General features: G+C 34.7%; 1 protein-coding gene across 2 annotated transcripts in view; it reads right to left on the reverse strand.

The window, feature by feature from the left end:
- LOC150102225 (uncharacterized) overlaps positions 1-25,531 on the reverse strand; it is a 274,606-nt gene that overhangs the window by 46,135 nt on the left and 202,940 nt on the right. The window contains exons 17-19 of one of the 2 annotated variants that reach the window (XM_090399743.1): positions 19,581-19,639; positions 8,628-8,674; positions 6,150-6,239 (exon numbers count right to left, since the gene is read on the reverse strand). In XM_090399743.1, coding sequence (XP_090255869.1) covers positions 6,150-6,239; positions 8,628-8,674; positions 19,581-19,639 — 196 coding nt within the window. The remainder of the gene's footprint in view (positions 1-6,149; positions 6,240-8,627; positions 8,675-19,580; positions 19,640-25,531) is intronic. The other variant, XM_090399744.1, reaches the window with a different exon arrangement.

A 25,531-nucleotide genomic window follows, 5' to 3' on the forward strand; every position in this document is an offset into this window, starting at 1 on the left:
AGTCTCTAGTCTTTGGTCAAGTGTTTTACTTCTGACCTAGCCCTCAGATCCATAAGTTAAAACTGGTTTGAACACTGTCTTGTGTACAGCTAATTTAATGTTCCGACTAATTTCTCTCTTATTCCATATGAATTTATTCAATTGACTTCCTACCATACCAGCTTTGCTGATTCTGTTGTCTATTTCTATATTTAATTTACCATCTTCACTAAAAATCATGCTCAAGTAGCTGAAATGTTTCACTTGTTCCACAGGTTCTCCATTCGAAACACAGTTGACATTTTCAATGATTCTGCCTATTTTCATTGTCTTTGTCTTTTTATTGCTGACCTTCATACCATATCTATTACAACAGTTATTCAATTTAGTCAGAGAATCTTGCAGACTTGTAGCGGATTTATTTAGAAGTATAACATCATTCGGATAAAGCAAAGAGCTGACAGTAACATCTCCAATTTTGATATCATGTTTAACACCACTTTCCTTCATAATGCGATCCAAATAGATAATGTACATCCTTGTCTCACACCAGATTTAACATTAAACCATCTTCCTGTACTTCCTTCAATTCTAACTGCTGACTTACAACTCAAATAAAAACTAAGTATTGCTTGATATAATGCCCCACTGACACCATATAACTGTAGTGTATTGAATAGCTTCTCTCTTGGCACCTTGTCAAATGCCTTTTCCAAATCGACAAAACTTAAATACAGATCTCCGTTATATTCCCATGCTTTCTCGACTATTTGTTGTAAAGTGAAGATCTGATTCTTCTCAACTCTTTCTCAAATATACTTGCATAGATCTTGCCAGGAACACTCAGTAGGAAAATACCTCTGTAATTCTCACATTCAGTTTTATTTCCCTTTTTATATATGGGTACTATTACAGCTCTACTCCAATCATCGGGAATTCGTCCCTCTGTCCAGGTTTTCTGAACTCAGCAGTGTAAGACTTTTATACCACCAAACTTCAGCATTTCTGGTCGAATATCATCTACTCCTGCTGCCTTTCCACATTTCAAACCTCTGATGGCTTTTTCTTCTTCAAGTATGGATATGTATTCCTGTCTGGTCAGTGTTTTTTACCACTGTGCTGTCATCTCTGGTTGTTTAATTTAGCAGTTTTTCAAAGTAATTAGTCCATACTTCAAGGATATCTTTTTTCCCGTTTTCATGTCACCTTTATCATCTCTAACTCCTTTTACAGCACTCTTTCCTCCATTCCTAAGCTTCTTCAACAACCACCAGAATATTTTGCCACCTTCTTGATATTTATTTTCTATATTCTTGCCAAAGTCCTCCCATGACTTTTGTTTAGCTAGTTTTACACAGTGTTTAGCATTCTTGCATTTGTCTCTAACTACTTCTGAATAAATCTGCTTCAAGTTTGCAAGATTCCCTGACTAAATTGAATAACTGTTGTAATAGATATGGTATGAAGGTCAGCAATAAAAAGACAAAGACAATGAAAATAGGTAAAATCGTTGAAAATGTCAACTGTGTTGTGAACGGAGAACCTATGGAACAAGTAAATCATTTTAGCTGCTTAAGGCACAATTTTTAGTGAAGATGGTAAATTAAATATGAAAATAGACAACAGAATCAGCAAAGCTGGTATGGTAGGAAGTCAATTGAATAAATTCATATGGAATAAGAGAGAAAATTAGTCGGAACACTAAATTAGCTGTACACAAGCCAGTGTTCAAACCAGTTTTAGCTTATGGATCTGAGAGCTGGGTCAGAAGTAAAACACTTGACCAAAGACTAGAGACCGCAGATACGAGAGTCCTGAGAAAGATTAGAGGCGTGAACAGATGACATCGATGGCAATATCATATTAAAAATGAGGATATTAGGAAAGAACTTGACATTGTCAACATCCAGGAATGTGTTAGCAGAGCTAATCTCAGCTGGTATGGTCACTTAAACAGAATGGGCGAGGAAAGATTAGCAAAACAAATATTCTCAGCCAGGTTGGTAGGAAAACGACCCACAGGAAGACCAAGATATAGGTGGATTGATACGGTACAAAGTGCCTTAGACTATAGAAATATAAGATCTGATAATGTTGGAGTCTTGATAAGTAACAGACTGATTTGGAGGATAATGATGTAAATTTTTCATGTCGTACTATCATATCCTGTATCCCCCTCAAAGGTACATCAGGAATTTGATGATGTGATGATGAACATTGAAATTGAACACATTCACACCTTCTTAACCAATGGCTACAATCTCCACCAAATCCAAAAAAATATTAAAATATCAAAACCAGAATCTCCCCCTACTCCTAAAACAGACTATATCAAATCTATTACTATCCCATATATCTATATCAATTCAGAAAAACAAACAAAAATCCTCAAAAGAGGATTTTTATAAATGACTTTATCTACCTGATTATTGTTTGACAACATTTTATCTGATTCAGTGCTTTGTTGGAAGTTTTTTTTCCCACTTGGTGAGACCATAATAAATTTAGTTTAATACTTTATCCAAGTGTAAGCAAACAAAGTTTGCACCTGAAGTATCTTCAGGACTGAGGTAATTTGCGGTAAAGGTGGACCAAGCTTAGTATCTCCCATAATGCAAAGTATAATGTATAATGTTATGTATTAAGGGAAGGGCCACTAATCAGACTGGTTTCGACCTTTTAGTCTAACCAAGTGGGAAAAATCTTCCAACATCTTTCTCTAAATCCAGAGTAATTTAATAATAAGGTGAGACACCTTTTGGCAACTCGCTCGTATAGGTAAATATGACTTCTCCATTGCTTCTGCCTTAATATCACCACTTCTGGGTCTGGCTCCTACTGACGAGACCTCAATAAAGGTCGAAACCGGTGCGGGTAGTGGCTTTTCTTAATGCATAGCATTATACATGTCTGCAAGGAGATGTGCTTTGCATTATGGGAGATACTATGAAAAGGAGTGATGAGCGCTTGGTCCACCTTTACCATGAGTTGCCTCAGTCTTGAAGATACTTCAGGCGTAAACTTTGTTTGCTTAAACTTGGATAAAGGATTAAACTAAATTTATTATATCAGTGCTTTGTTGTTTCTCTTTTTCCTGTTTACCTTTCTTGCCCTTTATGCTTGTCTAATTTATTTTTGAAAAATTTCCAATTCCCTTGTCATCGTTCTAATATATTTTAATTTTGATATATCCAAAATTAATTCATTTTCAATATCCTTGTTAGTTTCCAAAATGTCACAATTCTCTTCAGTGGGATAAGTTTTCTTATTCACAACTTGATTATTCAGGATGGCATTCCTGTTTGTTGTTGCTCTAATTATTGCGATTCCAGTGACATTTTTTTCTGCACACAGGTTGGTTTTCTAGTTTCCGTAGTGATTCTGATACAGTGGAGAGAGTGCAAAGGAGAGTGTCAAAAATAATATCAGGATTGTGGAATATTGATTATGAAGACAGATTGAGAATTTGTAGGCCGAGACACTAGCCAACAGGAGAAAAAAGGGTGATATGATTAAGACTTAGAAACTTCTGGAAGAGTCATACAGAATTTCAGTTGATGGAATTTTTCATTTTATGGAGGGTGGCAAAAGGACACAAGGGCATCCTTGGAAGTTGAGAATGAATGCTGTCAAGAAGGAGGTGAGAGCTAGATTTTTCTCTCACGAGTGATTTGTGATCGGAATGGATTGCCATTGGATGTTGTGTATGCAAGCAGTGTGAATGAATTCAAGAACACAAACAATATTACTACCCGCAGTAACTAACTAATAAGACTAATTTTATTTTTCTCTCCATGTGAAATTATCCATATCATGGTGTTAGTAATGAGTAGCTCATGTCCAGAGAAGTAACCCGACAGGGGCTTATTATTAATCGTTTAAAAAAAAAAAAAAAAAAAAAAAATTTTCTCCAAAAATATGCCATGGTTGTTAGTTGAAGCAACATTTTGACAGTTAAAGCTATGAGACTAGTGTGTTATGTCTGTAAATTGCGCATGCCTGCTCTCTTCAGTCTGCCTGGTTTGCAAGATGAAAGGACAGTGGCAATCTAATTGCAATGAGTGGATAGCATCCCACAAGACGGTAGTTTGGTAAGTAGGCCTTTATGCCAGACTTGATCAAATGCCCTGGAAATGTCAAAAGGCGTCACATGAGTTTCACCAAACTTTTTTACACTGTGTCCAAAAGTAGGACAATGGTGAAAAGGATACCCACTGTGGATTGAGAATGGTGGAATCATACTGCAGTCACCAATTATGTGGTGGGCTTCTAGGTAAAGAAGGAGAAGTTGACTGTTGATTTTCTCCATTATTTTTTGAGAAAACTGTGGTGAGGGCAATGGAACTGGGGCTTTATAGTCTTTGTGTGTGTGTGTGTGTGTGTAATGGATGAACATGTTTTTTCATGCCAAATGAGTATGAAAGACTGTAAAGATAATATAGGATGGGTGTTAATTCTAAAGAAATTTTAAACACTTTTTAATTTTGCAAATCCCAAATAGAAAAATTTGTAAATATATAGTACATTATTATAAGTACTATGACTAGGCTAAGGGCTAGACAATCTGGAAATTTTGCAGTGGGGGACAACACAACTCTTTAAAGCCACAACAGGCTCCCAAATAAGCAGGGTAGTGGTCTCACATTGGGTGGTGAATTTCATAAAGATATTCAAAAATATCCATGCCTGTGTGGGGAAGGTTCCAACCCAGCCTGTTGGTTGTATAGGGAGTATGCAATACACTTGGCCAAGAATGGGATAGAAAATTAGGGGGGTACTATCAGAGTACCCCCCCTTGCATAACTTGGTATGCAAGTTATGTTTTTCTGACAAAAGATTAGGAAGCAAGCTGAGTTCTCATTACTTTACCTTAGTCATCTATGCAGGAATTTGAAGAGAAGGAATGATGTTAGAGATGGAAAAATAGATGGGTGGAGTTGAGCCCAATGGGCACAACTTCTGCATTCTGCACTTTGACCTTTCAATGTATGATTTAAACTTGCTAATGGTCTTTTATGATCGACTGGGCAAGTTACAAATTACTCATCTTAATTTATTCAATATCTGGATGGATACCTACTTGAATGTGCACCACAGGAAGACAATGGGTGAAAAACTCCAGTCAGTTCTCTGCATTACTCATAGGTATGCAGAGGGTCTAAGTCTAAATAAGGTCCATCAAGGGAAGTGAGAAGTGACTAAAGCTTTTGAACCATTAGTTTTGAAAACTAAGCAATCATAACTGACTGAATTCCTCACCAAAGGTTGATCCAGAGACACTATCTTTTCCTAAAGTGAAGAACATTAGTTTACTTGTATTGCAATTCAATTCCAGAAACTTTATATAAAAAAATGTTTAATTACAAATTGATTTTAAATGAAATAAATCCTTTAACTTGGAGAATGTAAAGATGTTAATCTTTACAATTTCCAAAGGAAGTAGGCAGAACTTCCACATCTTCACATGGAAAAACATTGGCAGCTCGTCTCCACCTTTCATCATCACAGCAGTTCAGTGAATTTCTGTGCCATGTCAAATGGAAAGCAATGTTCCTAATTCTAATAAGTATTTATTTGTTTGCACTCATGTGTTCTATGGTTGGTTTTCCAGAGTTCTGGGAAGAAAACACAAGCTTCTTCCATGATAAGAAGGGGAAAGGAGAGACAACTCTGCTTATCTGTAGCAAAGATTAACTCACTCTGGAATTGGCTAAAAAAGGCTGTTTTAAGTCAAGAAATCAAATCTGTAATTCTTCACCACCTGGCATCACAGAAATGACCAGGTAGTGAAGAATAACTAAATTCCAAAATGTCCACCTTCAAAAATATTCTGGATGGTTTATGACTAAAATCAGAAGAGAACATTTTAAGAAATGTTATAATATAAAGTGCTACTGCAAGTTTCAGTGTATGGAGATGAATTACTGTGCAACCACAGATGCGAGACCCCCTCGACTTCTACACATGGCAGAAGAAGGCGAATCCATTCCGATAATAGGGTAATCAATGCGCTTCATGGAATGAGTGTTTATTATTACACGTCGGAAAATTAGCTTTTCTTTTATGAAAATTCTAGTTTTTAAAGTGGTAACTATTTTGCTTGTACAACATTGGAAAATTTTACGTATAAAGCATGTGATTTCACATGCTGGTGACAAATTCGTAATCACCTTATTCCTTTCTCCTCTTCAACATGAACTGACTCTTCTTGGCAATCTGCCAGCGACGGCTCTCGCTTCTGTGGTCGGACAGTACATACACTATGAAATAAATGACAGAATGCTATTTCATCTATGAAATTGTCTTCTAATAATGATTTTTTTATGTATCAGACTATATAAGATATACTTGGATTTGGTAGTGAAACAACTTACTTAGATCACATAATGCCTCAGAACATTATCTTACAAAAGTTATCTATCAATAAGGGACAAACAACTATAACTGCCATACAAAGATATGATATTCTATACATTGTTGCTCCACTCACCTCTCCAGAAAAATAGTGCATAACTCTTCATTACTATCTATAGGAATTAATGTATTTTCAACTAGTCAGTAACCAAGCAGGTCTGATATATCTTTTCCTATAAATTCTCCTTCCTAACATATTATTTATGTCAAAGAAAATATTTAAAATTTTCTGCCTAGAGTGGCTAATAATATTAATAAAAAAGTATTTAATTGTCAATAACAAGTTATATACTGAAATGATTTGAGAGCAGCAACATTCATTATACGATATTTTAGCATTTGCAGTCCACACAGTTTTAGGTACAACAACAACAAATTTGATAACGAAGCCCCTACGGTTTTATTTATTATTTTTTAAATATAATAATTGGTGCATCTCACACTTACATTGAACATAATATTCCTTTGCCCATAAAAATGAAAAAGAATTTGTCGGCCAATCACTTAAAACCTTCTTCTTCTTAACATGGATTTTAGGTCAGGCAGCCTGTTCCGATCTCATGCCATCTCTTTCTTGGTCTTTTGATTCTTCTTTTTCCACCTATTTTATATCTGTACAATATTTTTGGTAGTGTGCTGTTGTCCATTCGATTTAAACGTTCTCTCCATTTTTGTTTATACTGTCTTATGTAGTAATTAATTGGTTTTATATTCAGAGACTGTAAAATTTCTTCATTTGTTTATGGTCCCACTTGGTATATCCAGCTGTTTTTCTGTGAAATTTCATTTCTGCTGTTTGAATTTGTTTTTTGTCACTTAAAATCATTACATTATTATTTCCAACAATGCAAGCCCAACGTGCACTTCCAGCTGATTTGGCTAGACCACCAACTATTGAACTGAGAGTAACCAAGAGTTAGTTACTGTTGCAGCTTCCATTTAGCTTGGGTTAAGAAAAACATGTGCATATAAAAAGGCTGGGATGTTTTGTGCAAAATGAGTTGCTTGATAAATGTTTGAGGTGATTGCAGATTCATTTTTGGTTGCTTTGTAAGATAATTAATGAATACTTCACTGTAAGATGTATGTTTTATTTCTGGAATTAGACTAAAAATTACATCATGTTTATAATACTTCATATGCAAATAAAGCTTAATATTCCATATTATTATTACCAGATATCTTCAGGGAGTTAGGGACTTATTGAGAGAGACCACATATAACTCACACAGCTGTTATACTCTTTTTCTTGAATTCACTCACCACCTTTGAAGGCAAGCCATTCCAATCATGCACAACTCCATGAGGAAAAAATCTAGCTCCCATCCCTTTCTTGAACACATTCATTCTCAACTTCCATGGATGTTCTTGTCCTTTCCCCACCTTCCAATGAAAAATTTCTATCTACTGTATCCTATATAACTATTTCAGAAGTTTGTAAGTCTCTATCACCCTCCCCCTTTCTGTTTGCTAGTGTCTGCAGTCTGCAATTCTCAGTCTGTCCTCATAATTTACATTTCATAGGCCCAATATCATCTTTAATACTTCCCTTTGTACCCACTCCACTGTATCTACATCATCTCAGAAACCAGGAGAACAATCTGTGCACAACAGTCCAGCTGAGGCCTTGTAAAGTAAAATTACTTTTTTTTTTTTTTTTTTTTACAAGGCCTAGAGGATAATTCAATGTTTGTTTGAATTATTCTCTCAGTTGCATTGGCAATCTCTGCTATACATCTCTTGCTTTAACTTTCCATCAACTAAAACTCCATGATTCCTAGCCTGATCAGTGTTTTCTACCATAATACCATCAATATAACATGCCATCGGATATCTCATCAAACTGAAGTGCATAACTTTTACATTTATCAACAATGAACTGACAGCCATTTTCACATCCCCACAATTCCAGCTTATTAAAATCATTTGGCAAGTGCCACATGTCAGATACATTCCTGATATCTTTGCACCATCAGCAAACAGCTGTATGTCTCCTGCCAAACTCTCCCCAATGTTATTGAAATTAATATATTAACTGAAAAGCTTTCTTTTAGACATTAGATGATTTTGTAGTTTATTTTTGTTTAACTGATGTGTTTTAATTAATACAATTAAACCTAAGAAGAAGGTAGATAATTCTGGTTAAAGAGTTTCACAATATAAACCACTATTGTATTACTTTAAACAATATTACTGATCATAATATGTAATAAGCAGGAATAAAAATAATTTACCTCTGTCGCATTTTAATTGCCATTTCTCTCAATTCCTCAGCTCTATCCTACAAAGAAGCAGCAATATTTAGTATTTAGATAATTTATACAGGAAAATATAAATTACAATGAGAATATAAAGTCTGAAATAGAGAAAACCTGGAGACTCATGGTTTCCAGATATTTCCATCCTCCTCCCATCCAGTAAGTAATACAGTTGAAATCAACTGTATTTAAGGCTACGAGGCCATTATGTCTGTTAATTACATGTGCTCTCTAGCTGGTTCGTATGTTTTGCAGGATGAAAAAAAACCTATATTTCCAGGCTGTTCTCTGAAAGAGCACTGCAAGCTCTGTCAGAGACCAGCTAGGTCACCTTTTAAAATAAAAAAACTTATAGAAAAATTATCTAGTTATGACCAAGTAATGACATACCACATGAATTTGATGCTAACTGATAATTTTAATAATTAGCTAGTATTCTGATGCAAAAAGAAGACCCTCTATAGCTCATTCAACAACAATGTACTCTGGTTAGAAAGACCTCAAGTTCCAATTCTGCATATAATAAAAAAAAAGGGCTTTATTAGGTGAGTTGGCCAAGTTTACCTCCTGGTTTGGTTTATTTAGATTTAAAGCAGAAGCAACTCAGGTTATGAGGCCAGTGTATTATGTATGTTAATTGCATTTTTTTTTTTGTTTAATTGTTATGGTGCAAAGACATCAAAAGTCATACTGTACTAGGACACAGGTCACAACAGTATATATGGTAACTAGGACAATCACAAACATCCATGCCCTAGGTGGGATTCGAACCTGCAGCCTCTTGGCTGGAGAGAGGATATGCTAACCACTCGGGCCAACCAGGTAATTGTGTTTGTTTTAATGGCTGATTTACCTGCTTTGCGGGATGAAAAACCCTGCCACCTCTTTATGAGACCAGATAATTTACCTTCAGCTGAAAAACCCTGATAAAGAGGTTCTTCGTCTCCTAGATGGGATTCGAACCTGGTCTTTCCAAACAAAGGGCGTTGTTGAAATTGACTGTTTCCTCCTGAAAACTTGGGATTTTTACCTTACAAAACAGAACAGACTAACCCAAGAGCACATACAATTGAGAGACTAAAAGAATGTGCAAACAGGATTAACTCCCATAATTATTACAGCATTGATATCTACACAGCTAATTACTTGGGTTTAACAGACCATTAAACAGAAGTAAAAGAATAATTACATTCATTTTAGGAGATTTAATTCTAATTGTATTAGGAATAATATGGGATGAGGAGTTTCATGGATGGGGTGCTTAAGGATCAAAGCTATATAACTATAAAAACTTTAAAGGAATGCGGAGAACCGACCAGGGCTTCTGACCTAATGTCCAATCCTCACCTTCTCGTGGTGCATCCTGTTGGGTATCTACTTTGATACTGAACGAACGAGGATGGGCTGGTAATTTGGGATTTAGCCGACCAAATTGTATTCTTATTGGTTAAACCAAAATAAAAAATGATGGTACAACATGACAAAATTTCATGCTGGCTGGGGCATCGCCCGGTTAAACAAGGCCCCCGTTGTTTTCGCAAGGGAACCAGGGCGAACAGCGAAAAGTCAGCTACTTGAAGAAATCTGAAAACAAACCCCAACTCAACATCACCAGAGTTAAAGATCGGTACTATCCACGTAAGAAGCCTGAATGGCAAAGAAATGGAGCTAGCTGAGGAATTAGATAAGTACCAGATCGACATAATAGGGGTGACTGAAACAAAAAAACACCAAAACTGGTGAGATCTTTCTGAGCAATAAATACAAAATGTTATATTCAGGCAATGACAATCAAGAAAAAGAAGGAGTAGCCATAGTATTCAACACAAAATACGAGGCTAATCTTCTTGAATGGCAGTCAGTCTCAAGTAGAGTAATGTGGGCAAATATGAGAATAGGGAACTGGACAATGAGACTTATTTGTGCCTATGGTCCCACAGAAGGTTCTACTAAGGTAGAAGTGGAGGAATTTTTTTGAGGCTTTAGAAAAGCAACTGACACAATGAAAAAGGAAAAGTTGGTCCTTGTTGGGGATCTAAATAGCTGAGTATTTAGAGTAATTGTGAGACATACAAAAATATTTTGGGAAAATTTGGTGAAAAGAGCAAAGATAATAATAATGGCAAATATCTGTTGGATTTCTGCTCAGGACATGGACTGGTTATTACTAACACCATGTTCCAACATAAAAATGTGCACAAATTCACATGGAGAGAAGAGGCTAGGAATAAGAAAAGTCTCATTGACTATGTTATTGTTGATAGTGATGTTTTCTCCCTGGTGCAGGACACCAGAGTGTACAGAGGATTTGAAATTGGAAGTGATCACTATTTAGTCTTGAGCAGGATAAAATTGAATTTCATACTGAAAAGAATAACATGTAAGAAAGTTTTAAAGCGAATAAAAGTTGAGCAGCTCTCAGATGTGAACTGTAGACTAAAATACACAAAGATTATTGAAGAAAAAATGAAAGAGTTTGAGAACAGCAACCAAACCTTGAAGATTCAGTGGCAAACTCTGAAGAAAACATTGATTGATTCAGACAGAGAGGCATGTGGTGAGGTTGTCTGCAAGGATAAAAAAATCAGAACTCCCTGGGGGACACAGGAAGTTAAAGAGGCAGCAAAGGAAAAGAAGAAAGCATATCAAAAGTTCCTGGCAAATAAGTCAGCTTTTACTCTTACAGAATACAGAGACAAATGTAAGAAAGCTAAACAGTGTGTAAAACTAGCTAAACAAAAGTCATGGGAGGACTTTGGCAAGAATATAGAAAATAAATATCAAGAAGGTGGCAAAATATTCTGGAGGTTGTTGAAGAAACTTAGGAATGGAGGAAAGAGTGCTGTAAAAGGAGTTAGAGATGATAAAGGTGACATGAAAACAGGAGAAAAAGATATCCTTGAAGTATGGAGTAATTACTTTGAAAAACTGCTAAATGAAACAAGCAGTGATGACAGCATAGTGATAAAAAACACTGACCAGGCATGCAGTCAGGAATACATATCCATACTTGAAGTAGAAAAAGCCATCAAAGGCTTGAAATGTGGAAAGGCAGCAGAAGTAGATGATATTCGACCAGAAATGCTGAAGTATGGTGGTATAAAAGTCTTACAGTGGCTGCACTACATAGTTCAGAAAGCCTGGACAGAGGGACGAATTCCCGATGATTGGAGTAGAACTCTCATAGTACCCATATATAAAAAGGGGAAATAAAACTGAATGTGAGAATTACAGAGGTATTTCCCTACTGAGTGTTCCTGGCAAGATCTATGCAAGTATACTTGAGAAATGGTTGAGAAGAATTGTGGAAGAAAAGCTTGGTGAAGAACAAGCTGGATTCAGGCCAAATAGAGGCTGTCAGGATCACATCTTCACTTTACGACAAATAGTTGAGAAAGCCTGGGAATATAACAAAGATCTGTATTTAAGTTTTGTCGATTTGGAAAAGGCATATGACATGGTGCCAAGAGAGAAGCTATTCAATACGCTGCAGTTATATGGTGTCAATGGGGCATTATATCAAGCAATACTTAGTCTTTATTTGAGTTGTAAGTCAGCAGTTAGAATTGAAGGAAGTACAGGAAGATGGTTTAATGTTAAATCTGGTGTGGGACAAGGATGTACATTATCCCCTCTGTTATTCATTATCTATATAGATCACATTATGAAGGAAAGTGGTATTAAAGCTGATATCAAAATTGGAGATGTTAATGTCAGCTCTTTGCTTTATACGGATGATGTTATACTTCTAAATAAATCCGCTACAAGTCAGCAAGATTCTCTGACTAAATTGAATAGCTATTGTAATAGATATGGTATGAAGGTCAACAATAAAAAGACAAAGACAATGAAAATAGACAGAATCATTGAAAATGTCAACTGTGTTGTGAATGGAGAACCTGTGGAACAAGTAAAACATTTCAGCTACTTAGGCACGATTTTTACTGAAGATGGGAAATAAAATATAGAAATAGACAACAGAATCAGCAAAGCTGGTATGGTGGGAAGTCAATTGAATAAATTCATATGGATTAGGAGAGAAATTAGTCGGAACACTAAATTAGCTGTATACAAGACAGTGTTCAAACCAGTTTTAACTTATGGATCTGAGAGCTGGGTCAGAAGTAAAACACTTGACCAAAGACTAGAGACCGCAGATACGAGAGTCCTGAGAAAGATTCGAGGCGTGAATAGATGGCATCAATGGCAATATCATATTAAAAATGAGGATATTAGGAAAGAACTTGACATTGTCAGCATCCAGGAATACGTTAGCAGAGCTAATTTCAGGTGGTATGGTCATTTAAATAGAATGGGAGAGGAAAGATTAGCAAAACAAGTGTTCTCTGCCAGGTTGGCAGGAAAACGACCCAGAGGAAGACCAAGATATAGGTGGATTGATACAGTACAAAGTGCCTTAGACGATAGAAATATAAGATCTGATAATGTTGGAGTCTTGACAAGTAACAGACTGATTTGGAGGAAAATTGTAGATAGGAAGTTAGTAATGATGTAATTTTTTCATGTAGTACTGTCATATCCTGTACACCCCTTGAGGGTACATGGCAGGAATTTGATGATGATGATGATGAGTTTCATCAAATAACAAAAACAAAAAATAGAAATTTCAGCATTTGTGCAGCTACTGGATACAGATGAATGAATATACTAATATATCTCTGTGATAGCAAAACTGAGAGTAGAGAGTAGGCAAGAGAATAGTGGTGAAGTCCTCTTGCATTGGTGGAGAACTTTGAAGGGAAGAAGCCATCCACCACAACATGCAGTGAATATACCTACAGAGGAAACTGGTTATCCAATTGCAAAAGGTGAAAGGAAACTAAAGGACAACAATTTACTGAGCAGACTTTGATGAAAGACATGATTGTAAGTGTTCTAGAAATGCCTAGGGCAGTGGTCTCCAAAGTGTGGTACGTCTGCCCTAGGGGGTACGCGAGTTGATACGTGGGGGTACGTCAAAAAAAGTTTTATATTGATAGGAAAAAATTAAGTAATTAATTAAAGATAAAGAATATTACTTTCTTTCATCAATTAAACATATATCTAATATAGACAAAGACGTTATAAAGATACTGTAAACTTAAATTTGGAAGTAGTGCACATTGGGCAACTTTGCACACATAATCGTCCGTGGAAAAGCTGTCACGTTTTTAAAACTAGGGAGTAAATCTCTTACTTCTTATCACTGGCATTGTTTGTAGAGCATCCTAGTGTTGACAAGCCCAACTAGAGAAGGAAAATTGCTTAGTTATCCTGCTATCTACAGATGACACCACAGTTCTATTAATTATTTGACTATTAGTAGTAAGTTTAATGATTTTTTAGTATATATTGTTTCTGTGCAATTCCAACGCCTTTGTGTGCTTACTTTTACGTTTACACTAGACATAGTGAAGTAATATTATCAAAATTCCTTACGTTTTTAAAAGTGTTTGATATTATCAATAGAAATGAATTATATTTAAATTTTACAAATTAACCCTCACAAAATGGATAAATGGTTAAAAAAAATTTCCGCCAAAGAAATTCTCTAAATCAATTGGGGGTACGCGATCAAAAAAGTTTGGAGACCACTAGTCTAGAGCAACAGCAATTAAAATAAAATATAAGATATACATCTGGTACAGATTTATATCTGATACTTAAATTTAGTCCTGATATTTTAAATTTAAGTTATGAAGTATGTTAAAAGTACAATATTTTGAAGCAGAAATATCTGGATTCTGGAAGGGTTCAAACAAATTAACTATTTCCCCAATAAAATAATGGTTCACACACAAAATTTTATATAACAAACATTTCTGTTTTCACAGTTAATATAATTTATAAAACAGTAATTTTCCTTTTCATTAGTTAGCTCAAATATTAAAATTCTTGTGTTTAGGTTTATATGCAGTGGTGAGCTATAAGGGGCTCGTGCGAGCCCTTTGTTAAATTTTTCTCAAATTTGCGAACCCCTTGTTCTTCTTGCTTAATAATCTTGTAGAACTAGAAAATACCACCATGGAATGTACACATGCTACTATAACTGCTACTTTAAATTCAATTGGAATTTCTGATAACTATATAAAAATCATTTCATTGCATTTTGTTCTGATGTAACTAGTGTAATGTTAGGAAACAAATCAGGTGTTGCAATGAAACTTCCACAAAAATTTTCCACAGTTGTGATTTGGCACTGCGCTCATCGTTTACACTTTGCATTAGATGATTCGATAAAAAAACATTAAAGAAATAAATCATTTTGAAATATTTATGGATAAATTATATGCTTTTTATCATCAATCACCAAAAAATCAATGAGAATTAAATATGATTGCAAAAGCCCTTGGTATCGAAATTTTAAAGCTTGACCATGTGTTTGGGCAACTTGCAATTTACGAACTATGAACGGCTCTTGCTTTGTGGAGAAATTACCCAGCTTTATGCAAGCATTTTGCATCGAACGATAAATATAAGGACATTTTAAACCGACTTCTCAATTTGGAATTTTTAAAAGATCTAGCATTAATGATTGATATCCCACAGGAATTATCATATCTGTCAGAAGCTCTACAAAGTTGCAATATAAGTATTATTAGGGTTAAGTTAGGCTCCCCCCCCCTCCGAACAATGCGAGCCCTTTGTTAAAATTTTCATAGTTCACCACTGCTTATATGTTGATTCTCCAGCATTGTATATTGTTTAAGAAAATTGACAATGTAGTTGTTAATAAATAAAATTATTTACTTATCCTATATTTTGCAGAAGTCAAATCAGCATCATCATCATGGATTAATACACTTGTATTAGACACGTGCATGCAGGCACATCTAAAGTCCTACAATTACGCCACCTATTGGCTTTAGTTAGGTGTTCTTGGTCATTTGGCTGACTGTCTGCAGATGAGGAGGAGTGTGATATAACCATATTTGTTTGGGTTAAGATAGTTGGTGAGAGCTGCAGCTGATTTGAGGAAAATTCTCTCTAACTTGAATTCCCTTTGGTGGAGTAAGGTGGCTTTTTTCCTAACGGATCTTGTGCAGCTGTAGTGGTGGAATCTTGGTGCTCTGATATACAGATGTTGGCTGTCCTACCTGTTTGTCTATAATAGGAAAGGTTGCAGCTGCAGGGTACCTGGTAAACTCCAGAGGTTGTAGTTGGTCTTTGGGGGAACGGATAAGGGCTGCTAACTTTTTGTGTGGTTTATAAGCAGTCACAAGAAAGCACAAAGTGCTTTCCTGTACTATTGGCAATACCTCATCACATTTTAAGTCCAGTACACAAGATCTCACACTCTGCAACATTGACTTATTGGTTAGTTTCAATGTCTCCTCCGTATTCACAAATGTCCCACTTAGAGACACTTTGGCACTTATCCAAGCAGAATTTCCTCCCGATATCTCAGCCCCTTTTCAGTTCACTATGAACTCTGGCTGTTTTGTTTGGCAAGGAAAATTCTACAAACAAATCAGCCTTGGGCTCTCTTCTTCTCCACACAGCTACTTCTTTCATGGAGACATTTGAAAATAATGCCCTAAATTCCTCCCACCTTAAACCCACTATTTGGCTATGCTATGTGGATATGTTTGCAAATTTGATCAAATGGCCAGGACACCTTACACACTTTCCTTTCCCATTTGAACAGCCAACATCCAAGGATCCAATTCATGACAGAAATAGAAAGTAACAACAGTCTGCCCTTCCTAGACATCCTTGTCACAAGACAACTAAATGGATCCCTGACCTTCACAGGTTACAGAACCCCCCCCACAGAGGTAGATACATCCATCAACAGTCACATCCCCTCCCCCAACAATTTAGGACTATAAAAACCTTAGTTTTCATAGTCCTAAATCTGAGCAAAATTATTTTATAGTCCTAAACGTTATTTGAGCAAAATTAATTTGCTCAGATAACAATGCAATCAACACAGAACTCACCCACATAAAATGACCAATGACTACACCTCCCACTAAATACAAAGAATTTTAACACGACGTAGCCTGTTTTGAAAGTGCTGATGACATGCCTAGAATGGCCAATAATGTTGGCATTGGAATGCATAGTGATGATCAGTGAGTTGATAGAAAGTCATAGAGCCACTTTCGAAAAAAGATACGAAAGATCTGTCAGCACAACTTACTAAATAGGACAGCGAGGAGGATGAGAGAGTGCATGAAATGATGCTACTCAGCCCTCACCAAAGAGACACTTACAGAAGCTTTAACACAGATACAAAATAACCATAATTCTTTATAAAAATTGCAAAATTATTACCTTGTAGAGGTCAGTTTTCATACTAAAGGAACCAATTCCATTTAAAATATATTATAATTTCATTTCAATTTATGAATGATTCGCTTTATGAACAGCGGGCTGGGAACCTAATCCCCCCTTTCGTAAAATGAATCCTCCTGTACCATCACTGTTCTAAAAATAAATCTCATTAGTAACCTTGCTAATTCTTTGACTCGATGATAAACATTATTTCTACCCAAATCAACACACAAAATACAAGTAATGTTAACATATCAATAATATTAAGAACTATATTAAGAGAGAGGAAGGGAAGGGGGGAATGTTTGTGAATGTTACTTTTATCCAAAGTTCCAATAAGACTGAATTAATTCAGTGAGTGATAATTCCACTAATCAGCAGAATCAGCCTAATCCTCTTTGTATAATATGCATATTTAATTTTTCTAAATTTGAATGACTTATAATTATGTATACAATCAACACTCATTTATAGCCAGCTCCTAGAATCATCATATACAATGTATAGATTGTCTACTATTTCCTTTAGAATTAATGCTATGAGATTTTGGGATGGGATTTGCCAATGGTGTTTTATAGTGGTGTTTGCTATGGTGAGAGATGATCATAGCAGCAGATGAAACTTAAAAATCTGAAAACTTAAAGTTTCAAGAATGCAACCATGAAATGTCACTGATGACTAGACTATGTGTGATATATTTCAATTAATATAAGGAAATTTCTCTCTCTCTCTCTCTCTCTCTCTCTCTCTAAGATTCCAGCATTTACAAAGTATGCAGTTGAATAGGAACAATCACAAAATGGTAAACTGCTTAGTGCTATAAAAGCTTCCATGACCATCTACCACAAGCAAAATGTATGCTTATTGTATCAAATAAATAATAAAAACAATTTAAAGTATGCAAGTCACACTACAATGTAAATAATATATTTATATGTTACATTTTTAAACTAAATAAACATACTTCATAAAAGACAAAAATAATATTTGGAACACTGAATTTATTTACACCATAATCTGTGGTCCCTTTATGACTCTCGAAATGCTTCAGAAAACATGCAATATGTTTATATGATAGACTACAGACACTCAATGGACAAAACATTAGAGATACCTACCTAATAAATACTTAATGTTGGTCTTCCTCTAGCACAAAAAATAGCTTGTACTCTTTGAGGCATTGACTCCATTAGATGCTGAAAGTAATTCCACGTCTGTTGCAGCACTGTCCACAAATGCCTTAGACGTCAGTCCTGGATACATGGATCTAATGTCTTGTTCTACAGCATCCCAGAGAGAGAGAGAGAGAGAGAGAGATTTGAGTGGATATAAATCTGGGGACCTTGGGACCACTGGATGGTCCCAAACTCACTCGAGTGTTCCTCGAGCCATGCCTGGGTGGTTGCGGTCCGGTGGGGCAGAGCACTGTCCTGCTGAAACTCTGGTCCACTCTGCGGCGAGCTGTCAACAGTAGTACACATACTGTGGGCATCAGTGCCTACAGTATGCAGGGTATGCTGTACCATTCATTCGCTGATGCTGCTGAGACCTCTGACATTGAAACTGGATGTGATTTGTGCCACTGCAGTTGGTCTGTATGAGCCTGGACAATCCATGTCAATCCAGATTATCAATGGTGTGTGGTTGGCCACTACCTGCTTGCTAGATGCTGGTACATCAGTTGATGGTATACTTGCAGTAGTTAGTCCCTTGACAACCCTAGGGTTTTTACCATTTGGGCAATAGAATGACTCATCTGTCTTGCACCGATAATATGTCCATGATCAAAGTGGATAAGATTGCCATATTTATCCATGTTCATTGATTGCAATACACTGTTGGGAAGTCCCAAAGCCTGCCTATTTACCATCTGCATTCGGTTTGAGTACATTTCACTCTGCACAGGGGATGCCAGTGTCAATTTCCCATCATCCCTATTTTTAATGTTTTATCCATTGAGTGTATATGCAAACATGTAATGGTGATACATTTTCTAGGAAACTTAATTTAAAAAAAAAGTGCAAAATACAATTAATTCATACTAATTAAACATCCCAATATGTTAGGATTAGAATTACTTGTATTTCATGCCAAAATAGCAGAGGCTATAAGACTGGAATTGTCTTATAGCCTCTGATATAAGACAATTGTCTTATATCAGAGGTTGTCTGATAAGTTTGTTCATCAGCCTCATTATAGTTTTGCAGGAGGAAAAAAAAAATAAGTTTCTTAAAGAAAGAATCTCTAGTAATAACTATAAGTACACATACTTAATGCTTTTTATGTTGATTTTATGATTATTTTTAGTTAGTTTAAACGAATGGCATTACATTTCTTCTTCTTGTATGCCTAATTCAGTTCATAATTTCAGAATAGTACATCTGGTAATAATATTAATCAGTCAGTCATAAAGCAAGATTAAAAAAAAAATAATAAGCTGTTTTATTGTGAGGCAGATGCAAGAAAGGTTTCTCTACCCCCACCCTTCACGTGACACTTGAATGGCAAAATAAGAAAAATGCTCCTTATATCCATAATCATTATCCCAATCCATGATTTTTTTTTTTTTAATCTCAGAACACGGTAACAAATTAATATATTTTTGTTATAAAGAAATAATGCTAAGAAAGCATTTATAAAGAAACAAACCTGTCGTTCCTGTTGCTGTTTTTCCATTTTTTCTTGTTGGGCTTTCTTATCTGCTTTATCTAAAAAAATTTAAATTACACTTGAAAAAAGTGCAAAAAAATAAACATTGAAAATGTGCCACTTAAGTTATAGAAAAATATTTTTCAAATGAAATCACATATTTTCAGTAGAATCTCAGTTTTTATTGTTGTGCAATACTTGGTGAGTAAACTGTTCAAAAACTATCCTGTTCACCTTAATATGACGTGAGATATTAATTTTACTTTATGTCAATTATCACCTATAAAAGAGTTGGGTGTCTATAGCATGCAAGTCAGTAAGTTGACCGAGATTAGTTTAACTGGGAATCCAGCTCTCTGGCATCAAATGTGGTTTGTATGCCAGTTGAAGCTTGGCAAAAATATGTAAAGTGGTGTCATGGTGGTGACAATAGGTACTGCCATTTATTTCTAGTTTTTCTCAGATGTAAAAACATTCTATGTTGTTGAAGTAACAAACAGTTAGCAGTTTCAATATTAACTGATTTTATGGATCTTACAAACTGTTTTAGAAAATAACTTTGAACAGTGTTATCTATTATATTATGGCCATCCTTAGATGTTGGTAGTAATGCCATAATAATAATAATAAAGGTGCAATTAAAAAAATTGCTAAATGCATTAATTTCCTCAAGTGTGAGTTGTTTATCATTTGTTTGAAAAATAGCCATATATTCAAGAAAACACTACAACTGCATTTGAGAGCTCACATGCTATCACTCATAGAATACCCTTCGAACAAGCTTATTATAGTGTATATCAACTAGCATATGAATGAAATTTTACAATCCAATTTAAAGCTAATCCATAAATAAATTATTCAGCTGATATGCATCAAATATTCCAGTGAACATCAACAATATTAATTCTGTATACATATGTGCTCTTTATAACTACTAGTAAACAAGTGCCTTCCCCCCCCTCTCTCAACTTTTGCTTTTGAGCAACATGATCTCTGTCAAAGTAGTTTGTCACTGCATTGTGCAAAATATGAACAGCATAAACTCTGCCATACTGCCCCTCTGTATATCTTGAACATGCTTCTCTCCTCTTCACAGTAAGCCATGCAAGGTGAGTTTGAGTAATATGGTCATTAGTGGTATTATTACTGTGCTTTGCAAAAATATCAGTGGTATAAATTCAATATATCATGCTTTTCCTCTATCCCCCCCCCCCTTTTTTTTCAAATGCATGTGACTGGGATACAAAGAGAAAATTACAGTATTAAAACCATCTTTCATGTGGATAAAATTAATATCAAAAGATCATGTCAATGTCAAAATAAAAATGGCCTTTTAATAAGCTACAAATTGTAATATAAAGATATCTGATGGAAGATAAAATGTAGTCCAGGAAAACTCCCAGTAAAATCTTTACAACTGCTGCCTAACAACTATGGTACCATCATAGTTATAAAAGAGAGAGGGGTGAAAGAAACAATGACTGTTTCATCTCTCTTGTGCAGTCTAATTTATCATAAATTTCATTATGATTTCAATTTAGTTACAGAAATAAGAGATAGAAAATAGCAAATTCATATACAAATTATCACATGCACATTGTTTTATTAGATGAGGAAGAATCAGTCATTTAAATTCCAAAATGTTACAGTAAGTTTAAAACATAACTAGAGGATGACAAAGATTTAGGTGAACTGATGCAATTAGCAGTGCCTTAGAAGATTGAAATATTAGATGTAACCACACTGGAGACTTGTTGGAAGATAGTATTAAGATATATAATAATGCAAACTTAATCATATAGTACTATCAAAAGGATCCTTACACTTCACAAGGGTTACACATAATTTTATCACAATAAGTTTAAATTAATGTAATCTTACTAACTAATCAACTAAACACCTGTGATGTCTCATGAAAAAGAAATGCGACCTTCAAAAGGAAGTGAATCTGTAAATGCTAAATAGCTATCAAATGCACAAGTATAATTCTCATGTGACTATTGCTGACATGGACAGTGGAGTAAAGTTCCTAATGACTGTGTTAGTGTGATAAATTTTTGTTTTATTTTATTAGTTAATAAAGGCAAATATTTCATCTCCAAGAATTTAATTATTATTAATTTTCTCCTTAAGAATATTGTTTATTAAAAAATTACAAGAACAAAAATTAAGAAATTCAGAGATGAAATAAATTCACACGTAGATAACTTGTTTTTTTTTTGTTTATAAAATAACCAGCAGTGTAATTATGATATTGCATAGAAAATTCAATTTTTTGTGTTTAGTAAATGTTTAATATATATGTACAATTTATAAAAATTGTATTTATTCCGTGCCTCAAAAAAACACAAGCTAATCATTTCATAAAATGTAATGCTTTTTATTTTATAATTACCAGTCAAATAATTAAAAGTAGTAAAAATAATTCACTTTTAATTATTTTTATAACAAATTAAGTTCAATGGTGGCAAAATTCAGTAAAAAGTTCACATATTTATCCTTATGACTTATATGAACCACATGAAAGTCACTGAGATCCTTAACTTGTAACTGATATTACACTAAGAATAATATAAAATGTAATAGAAAATACAAGATTTTCCACTCACGTGGAAAATCTTGGTGTTCAATTGTAAAATTTCCACCTATGTTTCATAGGTGGAAATAATACATAAAGAATAGCACTTAAATAATAGAAAATTCTAAAAGGCACACCATAATAGCTAAAGTAATAAGATAACAAAAACAATCATAATTTTTGAACTTCCAGAAAAAATAAAAATAACATGAATAAAAAAAAATTATAAATATATATAATTAAAAGTTAGGAAAGATTAGCAGGTTAAAAAAGTACTCTCTCTCCCCATAAAGGAGATAAATGCAGATCATTGGATCTATTTAAGTCAGTGCAATGAAGCAATACTTCACAAGGTCCTTTAAATGCAGTTCACATCCCAGGATCCAGATTACTTTAGAAAAGACGACGAATAGTTTTTTTTTTTATCTACTAATTATCTGCCAACCAGATGGTAGCCTATAATTTTCAATATTTCAAAACAAGACTAATACAGGCTGCTATATCCATGCAGAATCACACCATCACCCTAGTTAAGAAACCGGAACTATCAAGATCTCAATACATTGCACTCATTCTTTATGTTCTTCAAACGAACTTCTACAGAAAGAACTGTAACATGTTAAGACATATGCTATCAAATGGTTTTAGTGAAGTCTTCATATAAAAAAAAAATAAAAAAAAAAAAAAAGCATTTGGCAGTTAAAGAATCCACATCTCTTCTGTTCAAGAGGAAACCACTTCTGAACACATTTTTCTACCCCTTTGTCCTATCAGAAAAATCTTCCCTTTTCTCACATCTCTTAAAGACAAGCTTCCTCCACTTGATTTTCTAGGTGTTCCTGTGGCTTATCTTATTATGGACAAGTTTTAATACAAGGTGACCAAAAGTAACTGGAATTTATGATAGCTCTTCTGTATTGCATTCTTCTGAATGAAACAATTTATGAATCAGTCAACTAAGTGGTCAAATCATTTAATTCAAAACCTTTCAGTTTGAACACTAGCATACCCAGCTGAAGCAGTCTGAAAGATTTGCAGACCAGAATGAGTTGCAAAAGATTACTGCATGTGATTAAGTCAATAAAGTTTAAAGCTAGAAACATCACTCTTAAGATACTACATCAAGTCAATGGTCATAGGCATTTACAGATTGTCAGTCAGACTCGATACTCAGAGGTAAACTATGTGATGTCGTTTTCACCAGTCTTTGGGATAAATGCTTTTTCTACCAGATTATTACCTGTGACGGAAAGTGGATCTACTTCAACAATCCAAAGATAACAATCAATGGATCAGCCCAGCAAAGCAACACTTCAAGTTTTGATAGTTGATTCTTACTATAGCTCACTCTCACTCAAGGATGACACCACAGAAATAGTTTATTATAGTAATTACTATACAATAGTGAATTTCTCTTAGAAAGCATTATGCCTATGAAACTTCAGATGGAATGCTCAGTAGTGTGCTATTATAAGAGCTGTCTAAGGCTAGTTCCAGAAAAATGTTGTGCTGTGCATTTAAAGGTCTCAAGATAGAGTGACTTTGGGCTATTTCCAGAAGAGTGTACATTCAATTCTCAAATTTTTTGGCAAGTCCATACCAGTCTGCATTAGTGCTAATGTCCGGATCAATCAAAAGTGGATAATCCTTCAAACAAGACAATGTCAGACATAGCAGTTTAAATATAAGAAAAAGAAATTAAGGATTATAACTTGTGTTCCAATTAATGGTTTACTTCCTGCACAGACAACACTTCACCAATGCTAAGACAAAAACTGGGCGTTTCTGAGAGTTTTTGCCTGCAAGTCAGTCATGTTCCAAAGATCACAAATTGTATTGTGGAGAGATGATCAAAACCACAGATCATAAAGACTTATATTTTGATAAGCTATGTTTTTTTTTTTTTTTTTTTTTTTTTTACAACTGTAGTCATATGAAGAATAAAAAGAAAAATGCTGAAATTTCCAAAACATCTGGATCACCCGTGTACATTTTTGAAACCATTCAGCTAATTTGTGTATATAGAGATGATATTCAATATAAAACTATATCTAAAGAGTACAACCAAATTATTTGAGTAATAAAAATTATAACAGACATGTTTTGCAGAAAGATCTATTTCAGTAATATATAAACATTTTTAAAACTGAGTAATCCATCATACCACAGATCCTGAAGTATTAAGGTGTTATGCAAATTGCCAACTTATGCTTCATCATAAGTGGGTTATATATTTAGTTTAATGAGCAATAAATGAAAAAGAACTAAGTTTTTGCATGATAAATATGAATCTTCACGTGTTCGAAGAAAATTTTTTCTGCATGTACATTTTAACATTTTTAATATGTACGTTAATTCTTATATTTATGAATTATGTACGGGAGTGGCAAACCCAAGGTACCTGATGCTGGACCATGCCTTACTTCATATCATATACATCTGTATATGTATCTGTATCATTTGTAGACTGGTCCTTCCCCTTCTTTCTTTTCTTCTTGTTCTCCCCCTCCAATGCTATTAGAGTGTTAGAGGTGAATCTTTCATCTTATGCAGTGGGAGTCTGCCTTCTTTCCTAGATATTTGCCTCACCTAGTAGGCTCAATTTCCAACCAACCTGGCCAATGTGGGATGAATTGGGACCAAAACCTCCCAGATATGTGGAAAAGGAGATATGTGTATTATACATCTCATGTTGCATCAGTTGTCATGTAGAATGATCAGAGCTGATTTCAAAGACTAGACAGAGGGTCTTGTTCAAGAAGTATATTACAGTCTCCAACAAAAGTCAGTAATATTGTGAATGACCAATACAAAAGGTATGGGATTAATCTTAGAGGATAATTTTACATAGGAAGATGAAATATCTGGAGTCTACAGATGGGTACTCTTGATAGTCTGTAAAGAGATGAAGAGGTATAAAATTGACATCATGAGAATTACAGAAACCAGATGGAATGGAGAAGGTCACTTCAAAAGACAGGATGGTAAGGTAATTATTTATTCAGGAGGTAACTCAAAGCATTATGGGCTAGCTGTGATAGTGAAGATAGTTCAGAGTTATAATCCCATTAATGACAGGATACTTTGTATTAGACTCAAGGCTCATCCTACCAATATGTAATCATGGTAGTTTAAGCACCCCCACACAGACAGGCCTGATGAAGAAAGAGAGAGAGGAAGTCTATGAAAACCAGCAGACTATTTAGGACTGCCTACCAAGTACTATACATCTTAGGGGACTTTAATGCAAAAGTAGGAAAGAGTAAGAGTGTGAATGATCTGTTTGTTTGGTATGGGTGAATGTATGCCTGTGATGAAAGACTGTTGGAATTTGCCCATGCTAACAGATCAGTTATTACTTATACCTACTACC

This window comes from Typopeltis vanoorti, chromosome 10, assembly GCF_054136105.1.
Source record: "Typopeltis vanoorti isolate ZY-2024b chromosome 10, IOZ_Tvanoo_1.0, whole genome shotgun sequence".
Classification (NCBI taxonomy): Eukaryota; Metazoa; Arthropoda; class Arachnida; order Uropygi; family Thelyphonidae; genus Typopeltis; species Typopeltis vanoorti.